Source organism: Tachyglossus aculeatus, chromosome X1, assembly GCF_015852505.1.
Source record: "Tachyglossus aculeatus isolate mTacAcu1 chromosome X1, mTacAcu1.pri, whole genome shotgun sequence".
Lineage (NCBI taxonomy): Eukaryota > Metazoa > Chordata > Mammalia > Monotremata > Tachyglossidae > Tachyglossus > Tachyglossus aculeatus.
In genome coordinates, this window is record NC_052101.1 from 112,112,273 (window position 1) to 112,137,287 (window position 25,015).

The 25,015-nt window shown below is 52.6% G+C and overlaps 1 protein-coding gene across 1 annotated transcript; it reads left to right on the plus strand.

Moving 5' to 3' along the window:
- The first annotated feature begins 5,133 nt into the window (after window positions 1–5,133).
- LOC119919655 (mitotic spindle positioning) lies at window positions 5,134–24,700 on the plus strand. The gene is made up of 5 exons (XM_038740234.1): window positions 5,134–5,247; window positions 12,822–14,884; window positions 21,400–21,608; window positions 23,345–23,383; window positions 24,072–24,700. The coding sequence occupies exons 2-5, from the start codon at window positions 12,904–12,906 to the stop codon at window positions 24,159–24,161; spliced, it is 2,319 nt and encodes a 772-aa protein (XP_038596162.1). The 5' UTR covers window positions 5,134–5,247; window positions 12,822–12,903; the 3' UTR covers window positions 24,162–24,700.
- Window positions 24,701–25,015: the final 315 nt, after the last annotated feature.

A 25,015-nucleotide genomic window follows, 5' to 3' on the forward strand; every position in this document is an offset into this window, starting at 1 on the left:
CAGGGGTTGCCAGCTTTCGGTTTCACTCTGGCTTCCTGATTTCCTGAAACTATTCCCCCTCCCTCTTCCCCCATTGCCCCTCACCTGTTCTTCCTGATGAGCAGAGTCTCCTGGAGATCCTGCGATATCCGAGGAGAGAAGCGGCGTGGCTCAGTGGAAAGAGCACGGGCTCTGGAGTCAGAGGTCATGGGTTCAAATCCCTGCTCCGCCAATTGTCAGCTGTGTGACTTCAGGCAAGTCACTTAACTTCTCTGTGTCTCAGTTACCTCATCTGTAAAATGGGGATTAAGACTCTGAGCCCCCCATGGGACAACCTGATCACCTTGTAACCTGAACAGTGCTTTGCACATAGTAAGTGCTTAATAAATGCCATTATTATTATTATTGAGAGACAGAGACACAATTACTACTACCCAGAGAGAAAAGGAGAGAAAGAAACAGGGAGAGCATCAGAGACAAGCATTTGGAGCAAATCGGACAGAAAGAGAGACAAGCAGTAAGAGAGACACAGAGACACACAGAAAGAGAGACACCCTGAGAGACAAAGAAACAGTAAGACAGAAATGGTCAAAGAAAGAGACACACACACAGACAGAAGCACAGAGATTACAGAAGGAACAGGTTGGCACCAGCAGCTGTCTGGTGGCAGATTATATCTCTACTGATGCTGCTCCACAGGGCCTGGGCACAGGGACCCTGGGGAGGGGGCTGCCAAGGCTTGGCCTATGGAATTGGCCCTCAGGTGAGGGCAGAGATGAAACAGTGGCTTTGGCTCCACACAGAATATGATGAGGGGGCAGTCCCTACCCCAACACAGAGGGCCCAGCCTATCTTGTTGAGCTCCTGGTTGGATGGGGGGTGAAGGAGAACAGTCCATTTCATCAAACGATAGGGAAAATGGGCAGAAAGACAGTCCATCCTGTCAAGCACTCGGGGAGGGGTGAAGGGCAGGGACAGGAAACAAGCCATGGTCCAGAGGACCAGCTGGCTTCCCCCTCCCTAGAAACCCTGTCAACTTGGAAAATCCCGGGGGCCAGCCACACCCCCATCCCATAACAGCCCTTCCTTCCAGCCCTCCCATGGGCCAACCTCTCAAAGGTCCCGAGAGCCATTAGATTATAAACTCCTCCATTACAGTTTAAGCTCCTTGGAGGCAGGAACGTGAATTTTGCTTCTGTTGTACTTTCTCAAGTGCTTAGTACAATATGTGGAACTCAGTAGGGGCCCAATACATAGGATTGCTGAAGGACACCCCTGGCTTGACTCTTCCAACTTCCCGACCCAGCCCCGGGGAGAATCACTTGGGAAAGAAAAACATCCACTGAGTGTCAGGCTTCAGTCGGGAGACCATCAGCACAAGATTAAGAGAAGCAGCGTGGCTCAGTGGAAAAAGCCTGGGCTTTGGAGTCAGAGGTCATGGGTTCGAATCCCAGTTCTGCCACATGTCTGCTGTGTGACCTTGGGCAAGTCACTTAACTTCTCTGAGCCTCAGTTACCTCATCTGTAAAATGGGGATGAAGACTGTGAGCCCCCCGTGGGACAACTTGATCACCTTGTATCCCCCCAGCGCTTAGAACAGTGCTTTGCACATAGTAAGCGCTTAACAAATGCCATTAAAAAAAAAGATGGGTCTTGAGTCTGCGGGGTGGGGATGGGGGGAACTGCTGTCTATGTTGGAGAACAGACAGAGCCTCTGCCTTCAGGGAGTCCCCAGACTGGAGGGGAAGATAGGCTCTTGACCTGGTGGGGGAGACGGGATGGACACACCGACAGTCCCCCACACATGGATAGGCTGACAACCATCAGGGCAGAATGGTGCATTTTGGTAGGGAGTTTGTGTGGAAAGAATCCGGGAGGGCTTCCTGAAAGAGGCAAATCTGAGCTGCACTCAAGGATTCAGGGAATCGACTGGAGGGAAATTTCAGACCTGGATGAGAGCAAGCCCTAGGAGAAGACGGAGTCAAGCTTGTATCCTGGAGGAAGAGAAAACACTTGAAGGGCAGGAAATAGTGGGGAGGGAAGCAAACACACTGACTAGGCTATGGAGGTGGTCAAAAAAATACCAGTGCCAGAGTGGATCCCAAGCCCTCTCTGAGTCAGAGACTTCAGAGGGATGGGAAGAGGGAAGGGATGGGCGGGGGGCCTGGGGCAAGCCATATAGGAGAGGAAAAGGAATCTGGGAGGGCAAAGGGCCACTCTCTGCCCCATCTCTGCCATCTCCTCCCTCCCCCAAAATTGAGGACCCCCCTGGGGGAGGGGAGTGGAAATTATGAAAACTATGATTGCACCTAAACAGTCTGATGATTCAGCTCATTTGGGGGCAAAAAAATCCATTGTGTCCCTCATGATCTAGAGATTTGAAATAGGCAGATTTGATGGTCTGAAAGAGCCAAAGGACTTGGATAATCTCCCCTAGTAGACCCCTGCCTAGAAAGCTGGAGTTTCTAGAGAAAAAATGAGCTATGGGACTAGGGTCTTAGAGATGGGGATCCATAGAAAAACAGCAACTTTAGTTTCTCTCCTTCTCCCCTCTCTCCCCACTTTCAACTCCCAATCAATCAATCGTATTTACCGAATGCGTACTGTGTACAGATTCATTCATTCAATCACATTTATTGAGCGCTTACTGTGTGCAGAGCACTGTACTAAGTGCTTGGGAAGTACAAGTCGGCAACATATAGAGACGGTCCTTACCCAACAACGGGCTCACAGTCTAGAAGGGGGAGACAGACAACAAAACAAAACATGTAGACAGGTGTCAAAATCGTCAGAACAAATAGAATTATAGCTATATGCACATCATTAACAAAATAAATAGAATAGTAAGTATGTACAAGTAAAATAAATAGAGTAATAAATCTGTACAAATATATACAAGTGCTGTGGGGAGGGGAAGGAGGTAGGGCAGAGGGGGGGATGGGGAGGAGGAGAGGAAAAAGGGGACTCAGTCTGGGAAGGCCTCCTGGAGGAGGTGAGCTCTCAGTAGGGCTTTGAAGAGAGGAAGAGAGCTAGCTTGATGGATGTGTGGAGGGAGGACATTACAGAGATTACAGATCTCTGAACAAAATGCTTAGGAGAGTACAATACAATAGAATTGGTAGATATGATCTCTGCCCTCAAGGAGCAGGGGGAGACAGGCATTAAAATACATTACAGATAGGAGAAATTGCAGAGCATAAAGATATGTTCATAAATCCTGTGGGGCTGGGGGTGGGATGAATAACACATGTTTAAGGGATACAGACTCAAGTGCATAGGCAACGCAAAAGGGAGAGGAAGTAGGGGAAATGAAGGCTTAGTCAGGGAAAGCCTCTAGAAGGAGATGCAATTTTATAAGGGTTTTGAAGGTGGGGAGAGTAGTGGTCTGTTGGATATGAAGGGAGAGGGAATTCCAGGTGAGAGAGAGGATGTGGACAAGGGGTGGGTGAAGAGAAAGACAAGATCGAGGTACACTGATAAGGTTGGGCTTAGAGGAGCGAAGTATGTGTGGGCTGGGCTGTAGTAGGAGATCAGCTAGGTAAAGTAGGAGGGGAAGAGCTGAGGGCTGATCATGGAGGAGGCATGCCTGCTCTGTGGGGGTTGGAGAAAGAAGGGAAGGGGAGGCTTGGAACCCACCAGGAGAAAGGCAGAGCTGTAGGCTGGGAGTTGCAGGGGAAGGGGGCAGGAAAAGGGAAGAAGGGGAGACCATGGGCAAAGAGGAAATCTGAGCTAGAGGGGGACTGAGAGAGCGAGCCAGTTGGGAGGAGAGAGAGAGTGAGAGGGAGGAAAAGAGAGAGAGGAAAAAAGAAAGAGAGAGAGAGAGAGAGAGAGGTATGGTGGGAGCTTTTAGGCTCTATTCCCGGTTTGGAGGGGGGAGGTAGCAGAGCTGCCCAGCTCATTAAAGGGGCAGAGACAGAACAAACCACATTGTTCCTGTGGCCACAGTTTGTGCTGAGGCTACTGCAGGACCGGAGAGCTTCCACAAGGGACTGGAAAGACCCCAGATTGCATCTCTATAACCCAATAGTTCTACACAGCCTGGCCGCCCCTCCTCAATCCCGTCCTGCTGGCTTTCCCCCCAAAGCCCCACCCTCTTTCCCCCCCCACTCCGTTCTCACGATGAGAAATTGGCATCTGTGCCCCCTGCCTCTCCCTGGCCCAGGGGTGCCACCCATAGGTGTGTCCATGCCAGGATTCTGTCTGAGGCTTTTCTGCAGAGCACAGGGGACTTCATTATCTCCGATGTACTGGGACCTCAGAGGTTCCCATCCTGTGGCTTGGAAAGGGTTCAAGTTTCACTGGAATCTTTGGTGGGGTGGGAGGCATGCTCTCTGGACTGTAGGCTCATGGTGGGTAGGGAATGTGTCCGTTTATTGTTATATTGTACTCCCCCAAGCACTCAGTACAGTGTTCTGCATATCTCCGATGTACTGGGACCTCAGAGGTTCCCATCCTGTGGGTTGGAAAGGGTTCAAGTTTCACTGGAATCTTTGGTGGGGTAGGGGGCATGCCCTCTGGACTGTGGGCTCATGGTGGGTAGGGAATGTGTCTGTTTATTGTTATATTGTACTCCCCCAAACGCTCAGTACAGTGCTCTGCACGCAGTAAGCGCTCAATAAATCCGACTGAATGAATGAATTGCCACGGGGAGATCCAGGTGAGACCAAAGGAAGGGGTTCCCAAGCACAGAGACTGTTGAGACCCAGACGACAAAATATGTCATCCCTCTCTTCCTCTTCCCTGCATGACCCCCACCCCGGTGGCCCCTCCACTGCTTTTGGCCTGAAGGCAGGGGCCTAGACGGGTCGACCTTGGAAGAGGGGTTCGAGTAGTTGTCCCTCCAGTCGGAGGACCCCCACCCCCCCCCACCCAGGGTCCGGTCTGCCAGCAGCTCTCGGGCTCTGCAGAAGCAACAGCAGCAGCAGGTAAGCGGTTAAGCAGGGACCAGACGCCCTCCTTCCCCTTCCTTCACCGTGTAAGAAGAGCCCTTCCCCTTCCCTCCTACCTTCACTTTCCCCCACCCTCCTGCCTGCCAGGAAGCTGTGGACTTTGGTTCCAGTGGAGAAAGCCGCAGGATACGGCCCCGCCTCCGCCCCCAGCTCTGCCACTCCTGCCTCACCTGCCTGGAGGGCCCAGCAGGAGCTAACTCTGCTCCCTAGGGAGGGGCAGGCCCAGGTTGGTGCTACCTGTCCAGCTCCTGCAGTGGAGGACAGCACCGCTGCTAAGACCCAGGAGAGTGAGGTCCCCCCCACCAACAGAAGGGAGCCGGTGAGTGGCTTTCTGCTTTGGGAGGGCATGTTGGGGGAGGGGGCCAAGCAGGGGGCCCAGGGATGGCGAAGAACTCCCGCTGCCCGTATGTGGCCTCCTTCTGTCTTCTGTGCCCCCAGACTCTGCCCCCCCACAGGCCTCCACGCAGAATAGACCGGTTCAAGGCCCCCGCCCCCCATAAAACCATCCTCCGAGTTTGAAGTGGGCAAGGGGCACCCAAAGGATGCCCAACTGGTGGGGACATGAAAAGCGCCAAACTGGCTGTCTCTGCAGGGTGGGTGGCACAGGGTGGGGCACCCCCCAAGACGGGGAGTTGGGAGAGACAGCGTCGAGCCCCAGATTCGGCCGACTAGGTTCGGCCGAGGGCTTGAGAGAGTCCCGATTCCTCCGCCCCTCGGTACCCCTTCTCCGGCTTCCTTCCCTGTTGGCTGCCTAGGAGATACTGTCCCCGCACCAGGAGCTCAAGGTCTCGAGCAAACAAGAAGGGGAGGAGACGCCTTCACGCACAGGGAGTCCGGGCATCCTGGGTGCCGAGGGCGCAGCAGGGTCCCCGGCTGGCCAGGCTTCGCTCCACAGCTCAGCCAAGGCCCTTCCAGGCTGGCTTTGAGCCCGGGATTCCTGCCCGAGGATTTGCTAGGCAGAAACCCTCCCTCTTCCCCTTTCCTTCACCTCCTCCGACCTCCCTATCCCAGCCTAGCTATGGCTGCCAGCTCCGTGGGGGCAGCGATGGGGACCGATGTACCCCCGGGAACCCAGCTGAAACCGCCGTTCCTGCCCCAGCTGCCATCTGGGCCTTACTCCCAGCCTTGCTTCCCCCAGGGCTCCGAGACCCCAGAGCTTCTGAGAGGGACTGGAGAGACCCCCAAATTGTGGGCCACCAGCCTACCCCTCCCCAGCACTCTGCAATGCAAAGGTCCTCCTTCTTCCCATATGAGGGACTGCACAGATGGCCCAGGAAGCACTTGTCTTGCTGTCTGACTCTCTCCCCAGAGATTCTCTGAGTCTCTCATTTCTCCTGCTATGAAGGTCCCAGTTCCAGGGGGCTTGCCCTACTCCCTGGGCCCCCTCCATTTTAGGTGGTCAGAGATCTGGGTGTGGGGACAGTCCTGTCAAAACAAGCCATTGTTGCCCAGCCCCTGGCACGGGACCAGGGGAAAGGGATGGCATAATGGTAGATTCCTGTCCCATCTGTTGCCATCAGGGCAGGTGTAGGGACCGTCTCTATATGTTGCCAACTTGTACTTCCCAAGCACTTAGTACAGTGCTCTGCACACAGTAAGCACTCAATAAATACGATTGAATGAATGAATGAAGGTGAGCTGTAGGGGGAGCAGGGTGAGGGTGGAGGTGGTGACAACTGAGTGGAAGAGAGAGATTCTCCAAATTCCTCTTGGGACTTGGCCTATCAGGAGGGCCCAGGCCCTCCTCCATTCCCCCCACCCCATTTCTGACAACAGACTTATATAGTTGCACCAGTGCCTGCAGCCCCCCCCCCCCTCCACCTCCCCTCATAGTCTCCCTATTCATCCAGCCTTTGGCTGGCCCAGGCCCCCAGATAGGGCTGCCCGGCTTGGCACTGAAAGTATGGAGGCGGGGGAGGACAATGATGATTTCATAATTGATCGCGCAGGAACAGGGGTTGGGAAAGCCAGGACCCCCTTCCCCATTACTACACCACTTCCCCATTTCATTCTCACTCCCCCCTCAGTGTCCCCCCCTCTCTCTGTGAATTCTTCTCCCTCCTCAATGTCCCCTGACCATTCACCTCTCTTTCCTTCCCTCCTTTCTCTAAACCGTCCCGCTTCCCTTCCCTCTCACCACTGCCCTCCTCCCCCTCCTTCACCCCGGCTATGGGATAGATGAGCTGGGCCGGTGGGGGTGTAGATGTGACAAAGGCAAAGGAGGGAAAAATCCCCACCTGTTAATCTGAAGGGAGAACATGAGTGACATTTTAACTTGGCAAGCACCTAAGCCAACCAGACCCTATGAGCTCTCCACCCAGGAATGACCAATACCCGGAACCGGGAGTTCTGCGGGGTGGTGCCAAGGGTGCGGCCACAGCAGCAACAGCCACCGGTGGCCTTGGCTGCAGTCAAGGGAGTGGAGAGGGAAAACACATTTCTCTCTTCAATTGCATGGGTTGTGTGAGACGGGGGGTGGTGGGGATTGTGGGGGTCAGGGGAGAGCAGGCTAGCAGAGAGGCAGCAGGCCTGAAGGATGAGATGGACAAGGTGGAAAGGGTTGGATCCTCAAAGGGACCTTGCCAGGGGGAGGCTGAGACAGAGAACCGGGTCTGGTTCCACCCGAGCCAGTTTTGGGGCCCCTGTGCTTGGAGGCAGGGGAACTGGGAGTGTCTCCAACTCCCTAGCCCCTTGGCCCCAGGGGGTGAAGACTGGGGAAGAAGATCTGTAAGGTGCTCTGAGATCTTCGAGCTAGTTCAGAGGGCAGGGTGGAGACACCGCCCTTGGGAGGGGAACCTGTGCTCTCCCTGCCCCAGTGCCAAGCCTCTGTCCTACCCCGGGATATGACTCAGGCTATGCTTGGAGGAAGTTTGAACAGTGGCCTTTGGCCACTCACCAGGCACCAATCCTTGTTCCTCCTGGGGGTGGCTTTTTGCTCCCATTCCCCCCCCCTTCCCAACACTTTCCCCTCCCAGGAGCCAGAGGCCAGTTTCAGGAATGCGATAAGGAGCTCACTCAGTATGTGGTCTCAGGGACCATAAACTCTCATTCACTCTAGTTTCACCTGGAGCAGACTCAACACTGAGTTAGGACAGCCTTGGGGGCTGGGTTCAGTAAGATCCCTTCCCTCTTTCTGCTCCACCCCCCAGGGTGGGGAGCGTCCCAGAGTCTTCCAGGACAAATATGTGGGAGACTCCACCCCTCCCCAACCCCACCAGTCTCTCTAGGGCAGAAAATCTGGGGTGGCCCATTGTCTCGGTCACCAAGGGTGCAGCAAATGTGGTATTTGGTGCAGGAACACACCCTAGGGGTGGAGAGGGTGGTTTTGCACCCCAGGCCCGTTCTTGTGATGGAGGGGATTGGGGGGTTAGTGCCTGGGCCAGGTGTGCCCGCCCTCCCTGACATGTGTCCTGGTGACAAGAGGAAGCAGCAAGGGAGTGGGGGACACTCTCCCTCCCCCATACCCTGCAAGTCCACTTTTCCTATCAGTCCCTGGTGGAAAATTCTCAATCTAATATGAGGCCAGGTGTTAGAGGTGCAGGAGCTAAGGCAATGGGCTGGGCTTAACACGGGTCAGGCCCTACAAGAACTAATCCTCATTTCTACCCGTTCTTCTCCTAGTCTCTTTGTTGGTTCTGCAGAGGGAAGTGAGAGGAGTGTGAGGTTTGGCCCAGGCCTGTTGAGCCTGCAGACCCTTGTCCACTTGTTCTTATCCTACAAAGTCACCCTATCTGGATGGGGATATGGAAATCTGGAGGATTGATGCTCAGCCCACATCCCTCCTCCCCTTCCTGACCCACTCCCTGCCCAGGTTTAATTTGGCTGAGCCTTCTCACCTCACCGAAGCCCAGGAGCTGGGATGGGGGATTGGAGGGGACGGGGAAAGATCTCCAGCCGCTCTAGCTAGTTGGCCGAAGCTGGGGTCGGGGGAGGAGGGGTACAGGCACTCCCCACCCCGATCTGGGAGAAGGAGCCAATTTCCAAAAAGGCCAGAGCTGAAACTGCACAAGAACAGGCACCCCCCTTTGCCTGATACCTGGCACATGATTGGCATCTTGTTCATTCATTCATTCAATCGTATTTATTGAGCGCTTACTGTGTGCCGAGCACTGTACTAAGTGCTTGGAAAGTACAATTCGGCAACAGAGACAATCCCTATTCAACAACGGGCTCACAGTCATCATTAATCGTATTTATTGAGCGCTTACTGTGTGCAGAGCACTGTACTAAGCACTTGGGAAGTACAAGTTGGCAACAGAGACAGTCCCTACCCAACAGTGGGCTCACAGTCTAAAAGGGGGAGACAGAGAACAAAACCAAACATACTAACAAAATAAAATAAATAGAATAGATATGTACAAGCAAAATAAATAAATAAATAAATAGAGCAATAAATATGTACAAACATATATACATATATACAGGTGCTGTGGGGAAGGGAAGGAGGTAAGATGGGGGGTGGAGAGGGGGACGAGGGTCTAGAAGGGGGGAGACAGACAACAAAGCAAAACAAGTAGACAGGTATCAATAGCATCAAAATACATAAATAGAATTAGAGCTATATAAGCATAATTAATAAAATAAATAGAATAATAAATATGTACATATATGCACAAGAGCTGTGGGGCAGGGAGCGGGGCAGAGCAGAGGGAGGGAGTAGGGGCGATGGGGAGGAGAGGAGGAGCAGAGGAAAAGGGGGGCTCAGTCTAGGAAGGCCTCCTGGAGGAGGTGAGCTTTCAGTAGGGCAAGATTCATATCTTGTTTAATACTAATAATAACACAGTCAGTTCTCTATAACACGAGGGTTGTGTTCTCCCACATGCACACAAGCAGCTTCTTCCGATAATGGAGGAGGCCAAGTTCAAACAGGCTCACGTTGTGAAGTGAACATTCCCTAATTCCCTCCTGGCATTCTAGCCGAAACTCAGAGTGGGAACCTAAATGTTCTACCTGCCCACTGGCCTGGGGTAAATATTAGTTTGGGTCCAAGGAGGAGGGGATGTGGGAACCATTGGTGTGGGCTGGTAAATGTGTTGCCCTTACTGGTAAGGCTGATTATGCCCAGCTGCTTCTCCGCCGGTGACCTAGTTCATCTCATGTCCCTTCCTGATGACCCCTAAGAGACCTGTTGGGGGCAATTCTCCCCAGGCCCAGCTTCACTCAGTGGGGGTCTGGGCTTAGAGTTTTATCTCCCAGCTAGCCCTGCTGCCCACCCTTCCCACCAACTGGGAAAGTGTGGGCTGGCTCAACCTGAAGACACCTTTGGTGGGAAGTCTCCTATAGGTCCCAGGCTCTTGGCTCACAATCTCCCCTTTGTCTGTGGCCCCTGTGGGGCCTCAGCTACTAGGCCCTCCAGTTGGGTTAATGTTCATGGACTTTTATGAGCCCCACGCCCAACTTTATGGCTTCTGCCGGTCAGGAGGTCCAGGAGGTCCAGGAGAAGGAGAGGAAGCAAAGGTTGATTCCCATCTCAGGGCCATACTGGGAAGGGTTTTTTGGCTGAAGGTTTTCTGACTCCTGGATTTCCCTGTGTGGCTTTCTCCCTTTCCCCTTCCCCCACCCACTCTCGACTCTGGAGTTCAGTAGGGTGATAATCCTTGGAAATATTCTCCACCTTTGATCTGAGTCCACCGCATGGTATGGCTAATCCTGAAAGGCGAGGGGTGAGAACACTCGCCTGAAGAGGTGCCAACTGGGAGAGAGCGATGGAGAACTGGGGAATGGTACCCTGCCAGTTCCCAGCTGGGGGCAAAGCCACCATTCCTGCCTCCATGTCCATCGGGGCCAGACTCCCAGCCTCACTTTCCTTGGGGTTCCGACCAGATCTGAGAGACTCTGAGTGAGGCTGGAAAGTCCTCAAACTGGGTCTCTCAGAACCTGTTAGCACGAAGCAGCCTGGCCCAGCCCTCCCTCCTCAGGCCAGTCCCAGGTGCTCCCCTTTCCACCTCCCACCTTCTCAAGGAGATGTTGACACCTCTGCCAGTCTGTGTTTTACTTATCTGATGACCTGGGCCCCTGTGGCCAGAATGGGCTGGCCTGCCTGCAGCTGGTTTGGGTTTGTATCTTTTTGCTCAGGACTCAGGCAGGGCAGGGATGGCTGACCCAGAGTTGGGTGGAAGATTGGAGTGGGAGGTCTGAGATAAAATACTACTAATAATAATGATGATGGTATTTGTTAAGCGCTTACAATGTGCCAAGCACTGTTCTAAGCACTGGTGTACATGCAAGGTAATCAGGTTGGACAAAGACCCTGTCCCACAACATGGGGCTCACAGTCTTAATCCCCATTTTACAAATGTGGTAACTGAGGCACAGAGAAGTTGAGTGACTTGCCCAGGGTCACACAGCAGACAAGTGGCGGAGCGAGGAGTAGAACCCACATCCTCCGACTCCCAAACTAGGCCATGCTGCCTTGTGTCCCACTCCTGGTGGTTCCCGAAATCACAGGAGAAAGTGGGGGTGGGGGTGGGGATGTTCCCTAGCACACCTAAGGTAATTGACTCAACAGTTAGGGTCTTATCATCATCATCATCATCAATCGTATTTATTGAGAGCTTACTATGTGCAGAGCACTGTACTAAGCGCTTGGGAAGTACAAATTGGCAACATATAGAGACAGTCCCTACCCAACAGTGGGCTCACAGTCTAAAAGGTTATTTCCTAACCTGGGTCCTTCAGTCCCTCCTGCAGCCTCTGAAGATGACACTTCTGCTGTTTGGGCATCTTCTTTTCTTACCTTCTCCTGTCCCTGCTGGCCTTCCCAAGAGCATCAGTCGTGTGTGTGTGTGTGTGTGTGTGTGTGTGTGTGCGTGTTTGTGTAAGTATATGTGCCTGAGTAGGTGTCGGAATGTGCGTGACGGTGCGCAGCTGAACAGGCGTGTGAATGCAAATATGAATGTTCTGAATGTGTGAATACATTTGACTGAGTGTTTGGGTCTCTATCTCACTGAATCTTTCGCTCTTCCACTTTTAGTTTTTTCTCCCCACTTCCCACCCGTTACTTGGATTAGTTACCCTGCTCCTGGAAGCTTCACAACCTGTGTCACGTGTAAAATAGGTGGTATAGAACCTAGCTTTTATGAGGAATTGCTGCATATGTTTTTATGCTTCTCCTGGGGGAGTGTGTGTATGTGCATGTCCTGTCTCTCCCCATCCCACTTACAGACCCTAGAGGGCTGAAACTGTGTCTTCTCCTTGCTCTGCCTCTCTTCTGAGTACCCAGTACTGTATTAGCGCACCCAATGGAGGCTCAGTCCTGACAGCTGGCTAACTGACAGTGACAGATTAGGATCCCAGCCCCCTCTAACTGAGCCTTGCAGATAAAACCAAACAATTTATCAGCCCCCCCAAAATCCCTGTCCAGCCTGCTCCACAACCCTGCCCTGCCACTGATTCCCACCCTGGCTCTCAAACCCTGGCCTCCAGCGAAAGCCAAAGATGTTAAATCAAACTATTGGCCTTTCCTAGGGCCTCCCACTCCCATCCTTGGTCCCTGGTCCCTGGCACATTACCCTGGGAAAGTGCTGGGGTAGATGCAGCATGGCTTAGTGGAAAGAGCAGGGGCCTGAGAGTCAAAGGACTTGGATTCTAATCCTGGCTCCACCACTTGCCTACTGTGTGTGACCTTGGGCAAGTCACTTTATTTCTCTGGGCCTTGCTTTCCTGATCTGTAAAATAGGGGTTCAATACCTGTTCTCCCTCCTATTAAGACTGTGAACCCTGTGAGGGACAGGGACTGTGTCCAATCTGCATTTACTATGTCTCCCACTGTGTTCGGCACTTAATAAGTGCTTACAAACACCATTATTATTATTATTACTCTCTCTCCTCAGTTACTGACTTTGTGACCTTTGCCTTTTTAATGCTGCTCCTGTTCCTCTCTTGCTCCCACAGTGAACTGACTGTATCCCACAGGCCACGGCCCAGGCTGAGCCCTCCCCAACCTCAAGTTTGGGAAGAGGCGCCTCCTAGAAAAATGGACCGAGTGACCAGGTATCAGATCTTCAGCATCCCCCATTCACCTGGGGCCAGCAGCTTTCAGGTGGAGGAAGAGAGCCGCTACAACTTTGAGGCGGTGGGGCTGAGGCCGGAGAGTTCCTGGGGGGGCCCCAGCTGGAACCGCTCTGACTCGGTGCTTAGCCCCGATGGGGAGTCCAGCTCAGGCTTTGGGGGGTCCTGGGAGGAGACCCCGGGCCTGAGGGTGGTGACCGTGACCCAGGAGGGCTTCAGTGGCCCCAGGGAGACCCTGGAAGCCACATATGTACTGACCGAAGAGGCGAGGCACGGCCGGCCCCTGTGGAGCCCCGGCACCGTCCGAGAGTCTAAGCTGCAGGTTCTGGAGACCGTCCCGGCCTACAGCCCGTGGGCCAATCCAATGGAGTACATCACGGTGGAGGAGAACGGGGAGTACCGGATGGGTCCCGGAGATGGTGTTCCCCAGGGGAGGGGGGCCCTGGAGCAGGAGCGTCAGGAAGTCATTCAGAGCCAGGTGGTCAAGCGCAATACCACCATTGTCCGGCGCTGGAGCTCCCAGGAGGAGCTGGAGAAGATCAACGGTGTCGACCCGGAGAAGGTGGACACGGGGCAGATCGACTTTCTGTCTGCCCGGCGGCAGTTCATGACCCTGGAGAAGGCGAGCGCGAATGCGGGCCCCACGCCGAGCAGGGGGGCGGTGAAGTCTGTCCAAGGGGGCGCCGACAGGGGTTGGCAGAGCCCGCAGGGCTCCCGGGTCAGCAGCACCCGCAAGACCGAGGTTCGCTCTACCCCCAGTGGGGTTGGCTGGCCCCCGCAGCCACCAGGCTGGGGGGCTTCCCAGGAGCCTGGCCAGGCGCCCTACTCCCCCAAAGGGAGTGCCCCCCGCCATAGGGTTGGAGTGCCCCCGGGCCTAAGGGAGCTGGCCCCTGAGCCCCCACCGGGGTCGTCCAGTGGGAAGGGCCACCCAGGGCAAGAGACGCCCATCGAGAGGGAAATCCGGCTCGCTCAAGAGCGGGAGGAGGAGTTGCGCCAGGCCCGGGGGCTGCGGAGGCCCAGCAGCCGGGATGAGCTGGTGGAGATCCCCAGCCGGCCCCTGTTGAGGGGCTTGGCCCTCTCCTCGATGAGCCCCGGCCGGGGCCGGGACCGGGGCCGCCTGTCACTCTTTGTCCAGCGGGAGATGGTGCAGGAGACCCAGCGGGAGGAGGAGCACCGCCGGGGGGCCCGGCGGGAGGAGTCTCCGGGGTCCCCCACCCCATCGGGGCCCTCGAGGCGGCGGACCACATGGAGGAACTGCCAGCTGCGCCGGGCTCTGAGCTCTGACTCCATCCTGCACTCCGAGCCCTCCCAGGCCTCCAACACCTCGCCGGAGGCCAGCCCGGGCAGGAAGGTCAACCGGCTCCACGCCGAGGCCTACCAGCCCTACCTCTATCCTGCTGACCCGGTCGGGGGCCGGTCCTCCGGCCACGTTTCACGGGGGTCCCGGGGCGACTCCTGGCCCAAGGAGAGGGAAGACCTGGGCGGACCCCAAGGCTGGAGCCCAGCACAAGAGCCTGGGGTCACTGGGGAGAAGGAAATCTTGCCCCTTGCCCGGGAGCAGCAGGAAGTGCAGCGCCACTGGTCCACCTGGGAGTCGTGGGAGCCCCAGGCCGGGGTTCCGGGGCAGCCGAGGGGGGTGGATCCCCTTCCCCAAGGCACCGTGGTCCGCAAGGAGTACTTCACCCTGCAGCCCCTGAAGATAAAATTCACCTTCGCCCCGGGGCCAGGGGAGCCTCCATCCAGGGAGTTTCTCCAGGGGAGGACCCTGAGGCCCCAAGCATCTGGCCTGCTGGAGAAAGAGATCCAGAGTGTTCTGCAGAGGGAGAGGGAGCTGGCCCAGGAGAGGAGGAGCGCACTGTTCCCTGAGGTGTTCTCCCCGTCCAGCGAGGCAGAGGAACAGACCCTGAGAGACGGCTGTTGGTCCCGGGGCTCATCAGAGGCCTCAGGTAAGGAGGTAGACCAATCAATCAATCAATCTATCAGTCAATCGCTCAGTCATATTTATGGAGCACCTGCTGTGGGCACTGTACTAAGCACTTGGGGGAATAGAAGAGATGTAGAGGCGACACAGTACCCACCCTCAAGAAATTTACCCTCTAGTGGGGCAGATCCATAATCATTTAGAGACAAGAGGAGGAAGTGCTTTAATAATAAAATATGGAAATCGATAGGGTCAAAAGTGAAAAGAGGGACTTGTGAGTGCGAAAGGACAGAGGAGACAGTGGGGAGGATGTGAAGAAGAATTAATCTGGGAAGCCTCTTGGAGGAGGTGGCATTTCAGAAGGGCTCTGCAGATGGAGAGAGCTGAGGACTGATGGATAATAATAATAGTACTTATTAAGTACTTGCTATGTGCCAAGCACTGTTCTAAGCACTGGGGTAAATACAAGTTAATCAGGTTGCACCACAGTCTCTGTCCTACATAGGGCTCACACACTTAATCTTTATTTACTGATGAGGCAACTGAGGTCCAGAAGTTAAGTTACATGCCCAAGGCTCACACAGCAGACATGTGGGCAGAGCTGGGATTAGAACCCAGGTCCTCCTGACTTCCAGGGCCATGCTGTATCCACTAAGCCATGCTGCTTCTCATTCATTTGTTCAATCGTATTTATTGAGCGCTTACTGTGTGCAGAGCACTGTACTAAGCGCTTGGGATGTACAAGTTGGCGACATATAGAGACGGTCCCTATCCAACGGCGGGCTCACAGTCAAGAAGACAGTCTCCAACCAGGGGATCCAACACTAACCCCCAGGAGCGCCGGTTTGAAGAACCGGATGATAGATGTGAAGAGGAAATGGGGAGCCAGGGGTCGGGAGGTGGGAGAGCAAGGAATGAGGGCACAGTAAGAACGGGGAGCTTGGGAGGAATAGAGAGTGCAAATTGAAGCGTAGTGGGAGAAGCAGCGTGGCCTAGTGGAAAGAGCCCGGGCCTGGGGAGTCAGAGGACCTGGGTTCTAATCCCGCTCCACCACTTGCCTGTCATTTGGTCTTGGGCAAGTCATCTAACTTCTGTGTGCCTCAGTTTCCTCACCTCTAATATGGGGATTCAGTACCTGTTTTTCCTCCCACTTAGCCTGTTAAACCTGTGTGAGACAGGGACTGTGTCTGACCTGATTCTCTTTTATCTATCCCAGCACTTAAAACAATGCTTGGCACACACAGTAAGCACTTGACAAATACCATCATCACTGTCATCATCATCATCATCAAGAGAGTGCTTCAAAGGTGCAGATCCAAATGCATAGGTGATGCGGAAGGGAGAGAGAGAGTAAGGGGAAATGAGGACTTAGTTGAGGAAGGCCTCTTGGAGGAGATATGATTTTAGTAAGGCTTTGAAGGAGGAGGGGGGATGTGGGCAAGGGTCAGCGATGAAATAAATGAGATTGAGGTACAGTGAGTAGGTAAGTCAGGTAAGTGGAGAGAGGTAGGAGACAGGGAGGTTAGCAAGGAAGCAGATGCAGTAGTCAAGGCAGGGAAACGTTAAGTGCCTTGCATCAGCGTAGTAGCAGTTTGGATGGAGAGGAAATGAAGGATTTTAGGGATGCTGTGGAAATAGAACTGACAGGATTTGGCGAATATGCAGTTTGAATGAGAGAGATGAGTCAAAGATAATGCCAAAGTGATGGGCTTGTGAGACATGGAGGATGGTGGCACTGTTTTACAGCGATGGGATATTCAGAGGAAGATGGTTTAGGTGGGAAGATAAGGAATTCTACTTTGGCCTCACTGACATCATCCTCTCATTCATTAATTCAATTGAATTTATTGAGCACTTACTATGTGCAGAGCACTGTACTAAGCGCTTGGAAAGTACAAGTCGGCAACATATAGAGACAGTCCCTATCCAACAACAGGCTCATAGTCTAGAAGATTGGTTCTCCTCCTATCTCTCTGACTTTGCCTTCTCAGTGTCTTTCACAAACTCCTCCTCTGCCTCCCAACCACTAACTGTAGGAGTCTCTCAAAGCTCAATCCTGTGTCCCCTTTTATTATTATTATTATTATTAATAATAATAATAATAATGGCTTTTGTTAAGCACTTACTATGTGCAAAGCACTGTTCTAAGCGCTGAAGGGGGGTTAAAAGGTGGTAGGGTTATTCATCTATCTACAACCCATTCCCTTGGAGAATTCATTTGCTTCATCTACCATCTCTACAAGGATGATTCCCAAATCTGCCTCTCCAGCCCTGACCTCTCTCCTTCCCTTCAGTCTCACATTTCCTCCGCCTTCAGAACATCTCTACTTGGATGTTCCACTGACACCTCAAGCTTAACATTTCCAAAACAAAACTCCTCAGCTTCCCCTCTGTCCTCCCCCGAGTTTCCCATCACTGTAGACAACACCACCATCCTCCGTCTCACAAGCCCACATTACCCAACATTACAAGCCCACATCTTTGACATTATCCTCAACTCATCTCTCATTCAACCCTCATATTCACTCTGTCATCAGACTTACCTACTCACTGTACCTCAATCTCATATATTTCATCGCTGACCCCTTGCCCACATCCCCCCTCCTCCTTCAAAAGCCTTACTAAAATCATATCTCCTCCAAGAGGCCTTCCTTAACTAAGTCCTCATTTCCCTTACTCTCTCTCTGTCACTCTGTCATTCACTCTGTCAGTTCTACCTCCACAACATCTCTAGAATCCGCCCCTCCCTCTCCAACCAAACTGCTACTGTGCTGATCCAAACACTTATATCCCCTGCCTTAACTATTACATCAGCCTCCTCACTGATCTCCCTGCTTCCAATCTTTCACCACTTCAGTTCTTACTTCAGAATGCTGCCCTCATCATTTTTCTAAAAAAAATTAAGTCCACATCTCCCCACTCCTCAGAAACCTCCAGTGGCTGCCCAATCACCTCCCGCATCAACAGAAACTCCTTAAACCAATGGTAGATTGAGGGCTCCTCAAGTTCAGGAACCATGTTTTCGCTGTCTTGTCTATTTCAATGCTGACCGCTTGCCTACATCTTCCCTCTGCCCTGTACGTCTCTCCCAACACCCACCCCCCCTCCCCCAAACTGCAGTCCACCCACCTTCCAAACATTACTAAAATCACATTTACTCCAAAAGGCCTTCCCCAACTAAGCCCCCCTTCTGCATCACCTATGCACTTGGGTCTCCCTTAAACACTTGATAGTCAATCCACAGCACTTACATATACATCCCTATACTCTGCCATTTCCCCTATTCATAATTTAATGTCTGTCTCCCCCTGTAAACTGTAAACACCTTGGGAATAGGGATTGTGTCTACCAGCTCAATCAATCAATGGCATTTATTGATCACTGACTGTGCACAGAGCACTGTACTAAGCACTTGGAAGAGTACGACAGAGTTGGTAGACAGGATCCCCGCCCACAAGGAGCTTGCAATCTACAGGAGGAGTTTACAGTCTACGGGTTTAGCCTCAGTTTTCTCCTCTGTAAAATGGGGATGACCTCACACTGATCTTCCTCCTACTGAGATATGAGCCTCATCTGAAACCATGTCTGATCTGCTTACCCTGTATCTTCCCCGCTGTTTAGCTCAGTGTAAGTGCTTAACAAATACAACAATTATTATTATCATTGTCATCATCATTATCAGGTCTTTGAGAACAGGTGAGGAAGGGAGAGGAGGAGAAATTGACACAGAGACTCCCCATGCCGAATCCTCCTCCTCCTCACAACCCTATCTTTTCCTTGGGCTTTTACTTCACTCCCTACAGCAGGAGGGTGTTAGGGTAGAGATCAGGGAGAATTTCTTAATGATGGTAAAAATCCTGGAGCACATCCCTCAAGGTCTTTGAAAGGAGGCAAGATTCCTTCTGCTTTACATGAGGTGGAGGCAGGCCTGGGGGCGGCTGGGCAGGGGGGAATGGTGGGGGAGACTTAGACTAGATGACTTCTCAGAGGCCCATTGAGCCCATGGGAGTCAGAACTGATTTAATGGAGGCAGTAGAGGCCCCAGGCCCTGGGGCAAACTTTCCACTAAAGCCGAGGCATCCTGCCTCCTGCTTAAACATTCCCTCTATGGGCTGGGCAAATTCCTGGAATTCCAGGCTACTAAGCAGATGTTTCCAGGGGCTGGCCTTTGGGGATTGGTGACCTCACTCAGGGGGTAGGGTGGCAGAGCTAGGGGACAGGCTAGAGGTACTGCTCTGTTCTTCTTTCTTCTTCCCCCTCCGTGCAAGTCACCATGCAAGTCATCTGGCCAATGCTGTAATGCCTGCTGAAGTCAACCCTGGACCCAGGTGTTCTGACTTCTAGACCAGAACTTTCTTTGCAAAATCACTGTGTTCAGTGATGAAACACTAGAGCTTTTTTTGTGGAGAGCCAAGCAAGTCACAGGAGGACCAGGCATGGCTCTCTGGTCCTTTTCCAGATCATATTGGCTCACTCCTGGTTTCCCGGCTGTCCATTTTTCAACTCAGTCAATCATATTTATTGAGCACTTACTGTGTGCAGAGCACTGTTCTAAGTGCTTGGGAAAGCCAATATAACAGACACATTCCCTGCCCACGAGCTTACTGTCACCTAAGCACATTTTCTCTCTTTGGCCTTCTGGGGATAAGATTTCCCCCAACCAGAGCCAACTTTTGAAGCTGCCACGGGCTCGGTTGGGTCTGAATGACAGGCGCCGGTGGTGACCAGGAAAGCCTTGGGAAGGTTAGACAGGATTGCCCAGCAACCTCGAAAGCACAACTCCCCGTCTCCTCTGGCCTCAGAGAGTTCCCCAGAGAACCTGCTGGAAGCCGCTACATTCAGCGGCACGGGCTGGGCCCGGGGGACCAGTGCGACTACAGGGGTGCCTTCCCAGGGAGGATGGCAGCCACCAAAAGCAGAGGAAATATTTCTTTTCTTGTGCCCCTTGTGGAGGATTTCACAGAGAGGTGACTTGCAGCGACCCCAGCCAAAGTCCCAGTGTCCTCCTTTTACCTTTGTTCAACCCCTTGGAGAAAAGGAAATGCTGGACAATGCTAGACATAGTATTCGAGGGCGGGGTGTCTGCGTCCACAGGAAGCCGTGCAGTCAGAAAACTTCAGCAGCTTCCAGAAGTCAATAGATAGCTTCATGGACAATAATAATAATAATTATGGTACTTGCTAAGCACTTACTATGTGCCAAGCACTGGGGTAGATACAAGTCAATCATGTTGGACACAGTCCCTGTCCCACCTGGGGCTCACACTCCTCACACTGAGGTAAGTGAGGCCCAGAGAAGATAAGTGGCTCGCTCAAGGTCACACAACAGATGAGTAGCGGAGCTGGAATTAGAACCCAAGTCCTTCCGATTCCCAAGCCCACGCTGTATCCACTAAGAGAACAGAGTCCTTGTTGGACTACTGGAGGAAAAGTCGTGGGAGTTGGATGGTCATCCCCAGCCACAAGGACAGGTTTCCAGGAAGGCCACCATCCCAGGGTTCCTCCAAGCATCCTGCTGCTGCCGTTGGAGACGGAACCCTGGGCTGGGTTTTTCAGGGGTCTGACCCAGTAATGGCTTTGGGCATGCTCTTATGTTGTTATCTGTAGGTGTGTGTTCAAATGTGTGTAGTAACGTGTAGGAGTGGGTGGGTGTATCTCTGTGTAGAGGTGGGGGTGTGAGTATGTGAATATATATCTGTGTTCACATATGCGTGTTAGTGTTTGAATGGGGGAATCTGTGTGAGTGTCCATGTGTTTGTGTGTGTGTGTGTCTGTCTTTGGGTGAGAGAAAGAAAGAGAGTGTGTGTGTGTATGTTTGGATTGGCATGTGAATGAATGTGTGAATGCATGCTTAGATTATACCCTACTAGGGGCAGAGAGCTGTCCTGGGCATTTGCTATGAGTAGAGCACTGTACTGGGTGCCTGCTGTGTGTAGATCATTATGCCAGGTTCTTGGGAAACATACAAAAGAAGTAAAACCTGGCTCTACAGGAACCGACAATAATAAATAATAACAGTTGTGTTTAAGTGCTCACTCTGTGCCAAGCGCTACCCTAAGTGCCGTAGGAAATGCAGGATAAACAGGTCAGATACAATCCCAATCCCACATAGGGCTCAGAGTCCATGTAGGAGGTAGAAATTGAATCCCCATTTGACTTATGGCCAGAGAATTGAAGCGACTTGCCCAAGATCACACAGTAGGCAAGTGACAGGGTCAGGATTCAAACCCAGGTCTTTTAACTCCCAGGCCCGCGCACTTTCCACCAGGCTACGCTGCTTCTCAGTCTAGGGGGAGAGACGGTAGATGGCAATCTAGAAATATACAATTGTTAAAAGAGTGTGTGAGTCCAGAGGGTCACAGGGTCAGGTTAGAAGTAGGGTGAAGAAAGAGAGGCACAATACAGTGCTTAGTACACTGCTCTGCACACAGTAAGCGCTCAATAAATACGATTGATTGATCTGTCTCCGAAGTGATATGAGGCCACCAGTAGCCTTGTCTAACACCGCTCTCTTTCTCCCCTTGGGGCTGACCGACCACAGGCACCTGTGGAAGCTACTCTGTGTCCACGTCTCCCGTCTTCACTCCCATCAACTTCCACTCGGAACTGGTGTGGAAGGTGACCCCTTCAGCCAGAGACCCCCAAATCCCCGATTCACTTCCCTGGGCTGAAACCTACAAGGCCTCTCTGACTCACTCTGACTGGGAGCCAGTAGACGACTCACCTTGGAGAAAGAAGAAGGAACTGGGAGTAAGGATGGAGGAAGTGGTGGGGAGGGCTCAGGGGGCGGGGGGTGACGTGGGGAGGAACAAGTGCCGACTGCTTCTCCGTCGGAGAGGTAAATCAATCAAGTGATCATTCAATGGGATTGATAGAGCACTTATTGGGTACAGAGAACTGCACTAAGCGTGTGTCCAATAGGCAATTGCTGGGCACCCAGGGAGTGCGATGGGTCACAAAGATTAGACCTGTTTTAGACCCACCTGCCCCAACTCAACATTTTGGTCAACAAGTCTGCCCCAGGTCTCGTTCTGGGTGCTTAGTCAATCAATCAACCATTCAGACAGACCACCGCTCTCCCCACCGTCAAAGCCTTATTAAAATCGCAACTCCAAGAGACTTTCCTCGATTAAGTCCTCATTTCCTCTACTCCCTCTCCCTTCTGCATCACCCTCGCACTTGGATCTGTACCCTTTATTCACCCCACCCTCAGCCCCACAGCACTTATGTACACATCTGTAATTGATTTTCATGTCTGTCTCCCCCTCTAGACTGGAAACTCCTTGTGGGCAGGAAATATGTCCTCCAACTGTGTTATAGTGTATTCGCCCAAGTGCTTAGAACAGTGTTCTGCACACAGTAGGTGCTTAATAAATACAATTGAATGATTGTTTTTATTGAGCACCTATTGTGTGCAGTGCGCTGTGTACTAAGTGCTTGGGAGAGCACATTTGAGAACTAGACCCCTGGCCCATCCCGTGGCTCAGTAGAAAGAGCGTGGGCTTTGGAGTCAGAGAGCATGGGTTCAAATCCCGGCTCTGCCAATTGTCAGCTGTATGACTTTGGGCAAGTCACGTAACTTCTCTGTGCCTCAGTGACCTCATCTGTAAAATGGGGATGAAGACCGTGAGCCCCCCGTGAAACAACCTGATCACCTTGTAACCTCCCCAGTGCTTAGAACAGTGCTTTGCACATAGTAAGCACTTAATAAATGTCACCATCATTATTATTATTATTATTAGAGAGCCCCAGGTCTGATGGGTGAGGCAGGACAGAACCACAACAATCCCCATCCTTATGGACAAAATGGACCCAGCCAAGAAGCCAGGGCAGGAAGAAACAGCATGGCCTAAGGGAAAGAACATGGGCCTTGGCGTCAGAGGACCTGGATTCTAATCCCAGCTCCACTTCTGGTCTGCTGGGTGACCTTGGACAACTCACTTAACTTCTCAGTGCCTCAGTTGCCTCATCTGTAAAATGGGGATTGAATACCTGTTCTCCCTCCTTCCTTGGACTGTGAGCCCCATGTGAGACAGGGACTGTGTCCCACCTGATTAACTTGTATCTACCCCAGCATTTAGAACAGTGTGCTTAACAAATGCCATAAAAAAAGACAGGGAAGAGCTGAGGGAAGGAATGGGGCCGGGAGGGTTGGTGAACTGTAGGGGGTGGGGAGGTGCGTGAATCCTGGAAGACTTCCACTTTTCCCTGGGGGAAATCAGGAAAACTGGCCTTGGATAGGGGGTGGGGAGGAAGGTGTTGACCCTTCCCCACCATCTCTGCCACCTAAAGAGCCCCAAGATGAAGTCCAGAGCAGACTAGACTGACATCCTCTCCCACTTGTCCCCACTCCTGTCTCTCTCTGCCAACCTGGGAGACTGGTTTAAATGGGAGATCTCAGAGTAGAGATGCCTAAGAACAACTGGGTTGGAAAGAGGAGAGGGAAAATCTCACCCAGTTCTGATGTTTCTGCTTTCCTCCCCCAGTACGCTGGCATTGACGTATCTGACAACATCAACACAGAGGTAATGGAAATGCATCTTTTGTTGGACTGGGGTATCCTGGGGAGGTTGACAGGGGAACCAGGGTGGGAGGAGGGAGCTGCTCTTCCACTCTTTTCCCTCTTGCTCCCCTCCTGCTACTAGTGGGGATTGTATTCCATTTACTAATGTGCCTCTGTCGCTTTGGGAAAAGAGCAGCCCCCCACACTACCCCCCACCTGGAGGGTCTGTTTGGGAGTGGTGGCAGCATCAGTTAGTGGAGTAAGTCAGGAAGGCTTCCAGCAGAAATTGTCCTCCCCACCCCAAATCCTCTCAGTTCCCTGGCCCTTTCCTCTCTCTCTCCCTCCCTCTCTCCCTCTCTCCCTCTTATTGACAGTCAACAGGACTCCTGGCTCCCCCATTTTGGTTGGAGCCTTCCCCATGACCCCATGATCCCATTTCCCATGCCGGCAGCTACTTGCTTTTCCTCTTCAGAGTGAAACAAAGGAAAGACATGGCTAGACTGCCCCCCTCCCCTTGTGAATTTTGGCCGGTCATGGGGGTGGGGGTGGGGGGCATAAGGGGGAAGGTAATGGTTGGATAATATTTGAGAATGTGCCTTCTAAAATCTCTCCAGGGGTTTCTCCCCTGTCTTGGAGAGAATGCCGAAGGGGATATACGCTGACCAGTGGAGGGGTGGGGGACGAGAGTCCTCTGCCTTTGTGCTTTGCAGCTCGTGGAGGCCACACGGGTGACTCGCCACAAGAATACTTTGGCCGCACGCTGGGAAGCCCAGATCTACAGTCGGGAGGAGGAGGACTGATCTGGGGGCCAGTGGGCCAGCCTGGGACCGAGAAAACCCAATGTTTCTCTACCATCGTGGGTGTCTTTCTGCGCTTCCCAGGATTTCCCACAGTGGAAACTCCGAGACTCCAAGCAGCTTTTTTCCCTTTTTTTTTTTCTATTTTACAACTGAAGAATCAAACCTGAAGAATCTTGCTGAAATTAGAGGGGATATCACAGTTTCAACCCCAGAGGGGGACTGTTTTCTTTTCTCCCCCATGGATAGATTTTGTTTCAAGTTAGGAAAGTTTACAAATCCATCTCCCTAGCAGCGCTTTTGCCAAACACACTGCCAGGGGTCCAGGCCAGAGGGTGGGCCAGAAAAAGTTGAAAGGATATCCTAGATTTTGCCTGACTTCAGTGAGCTGGAGATCATCCAGGAAGTCCCTCAAGTCTCCTGCCTCTGCAGGGCTGGGGTGGAAGAAGGGAGGAGAATAGGTGGATCCCTGGAATCCTTTTTGCCCATCAATCATTTATTCCTCTGAAGGGCTTCTTTTCCTGGAGAGAGGAGGCAGAAGCAGGAACAGAGGCAGGGCAGATGGTGAGGTTGGGGGCTGCAGGGAGGGGAGGGAGGGCAAAAGGCCCTTTGGAAACAAAGATCAAAGAAGGAACTGGAATCCAGAACTGAACGTGCATTGTTTCATGGCTTCCCTCCTTCAGAAGGAAACCCCCAGCCTATCCAGCAGGAAACCCCCAGTTGGGAAGAACACACGGGAGGAGTCTTTTTCCCAGCCTTTCTCCCCACCCCCCTCCAGTAAAACAGGAAGTCAAAGTTGCTGGGATACAGAGAAGAGGAGCGGGGTCTGAAGAGCGTCAGCAGGGTCAAAATGACCT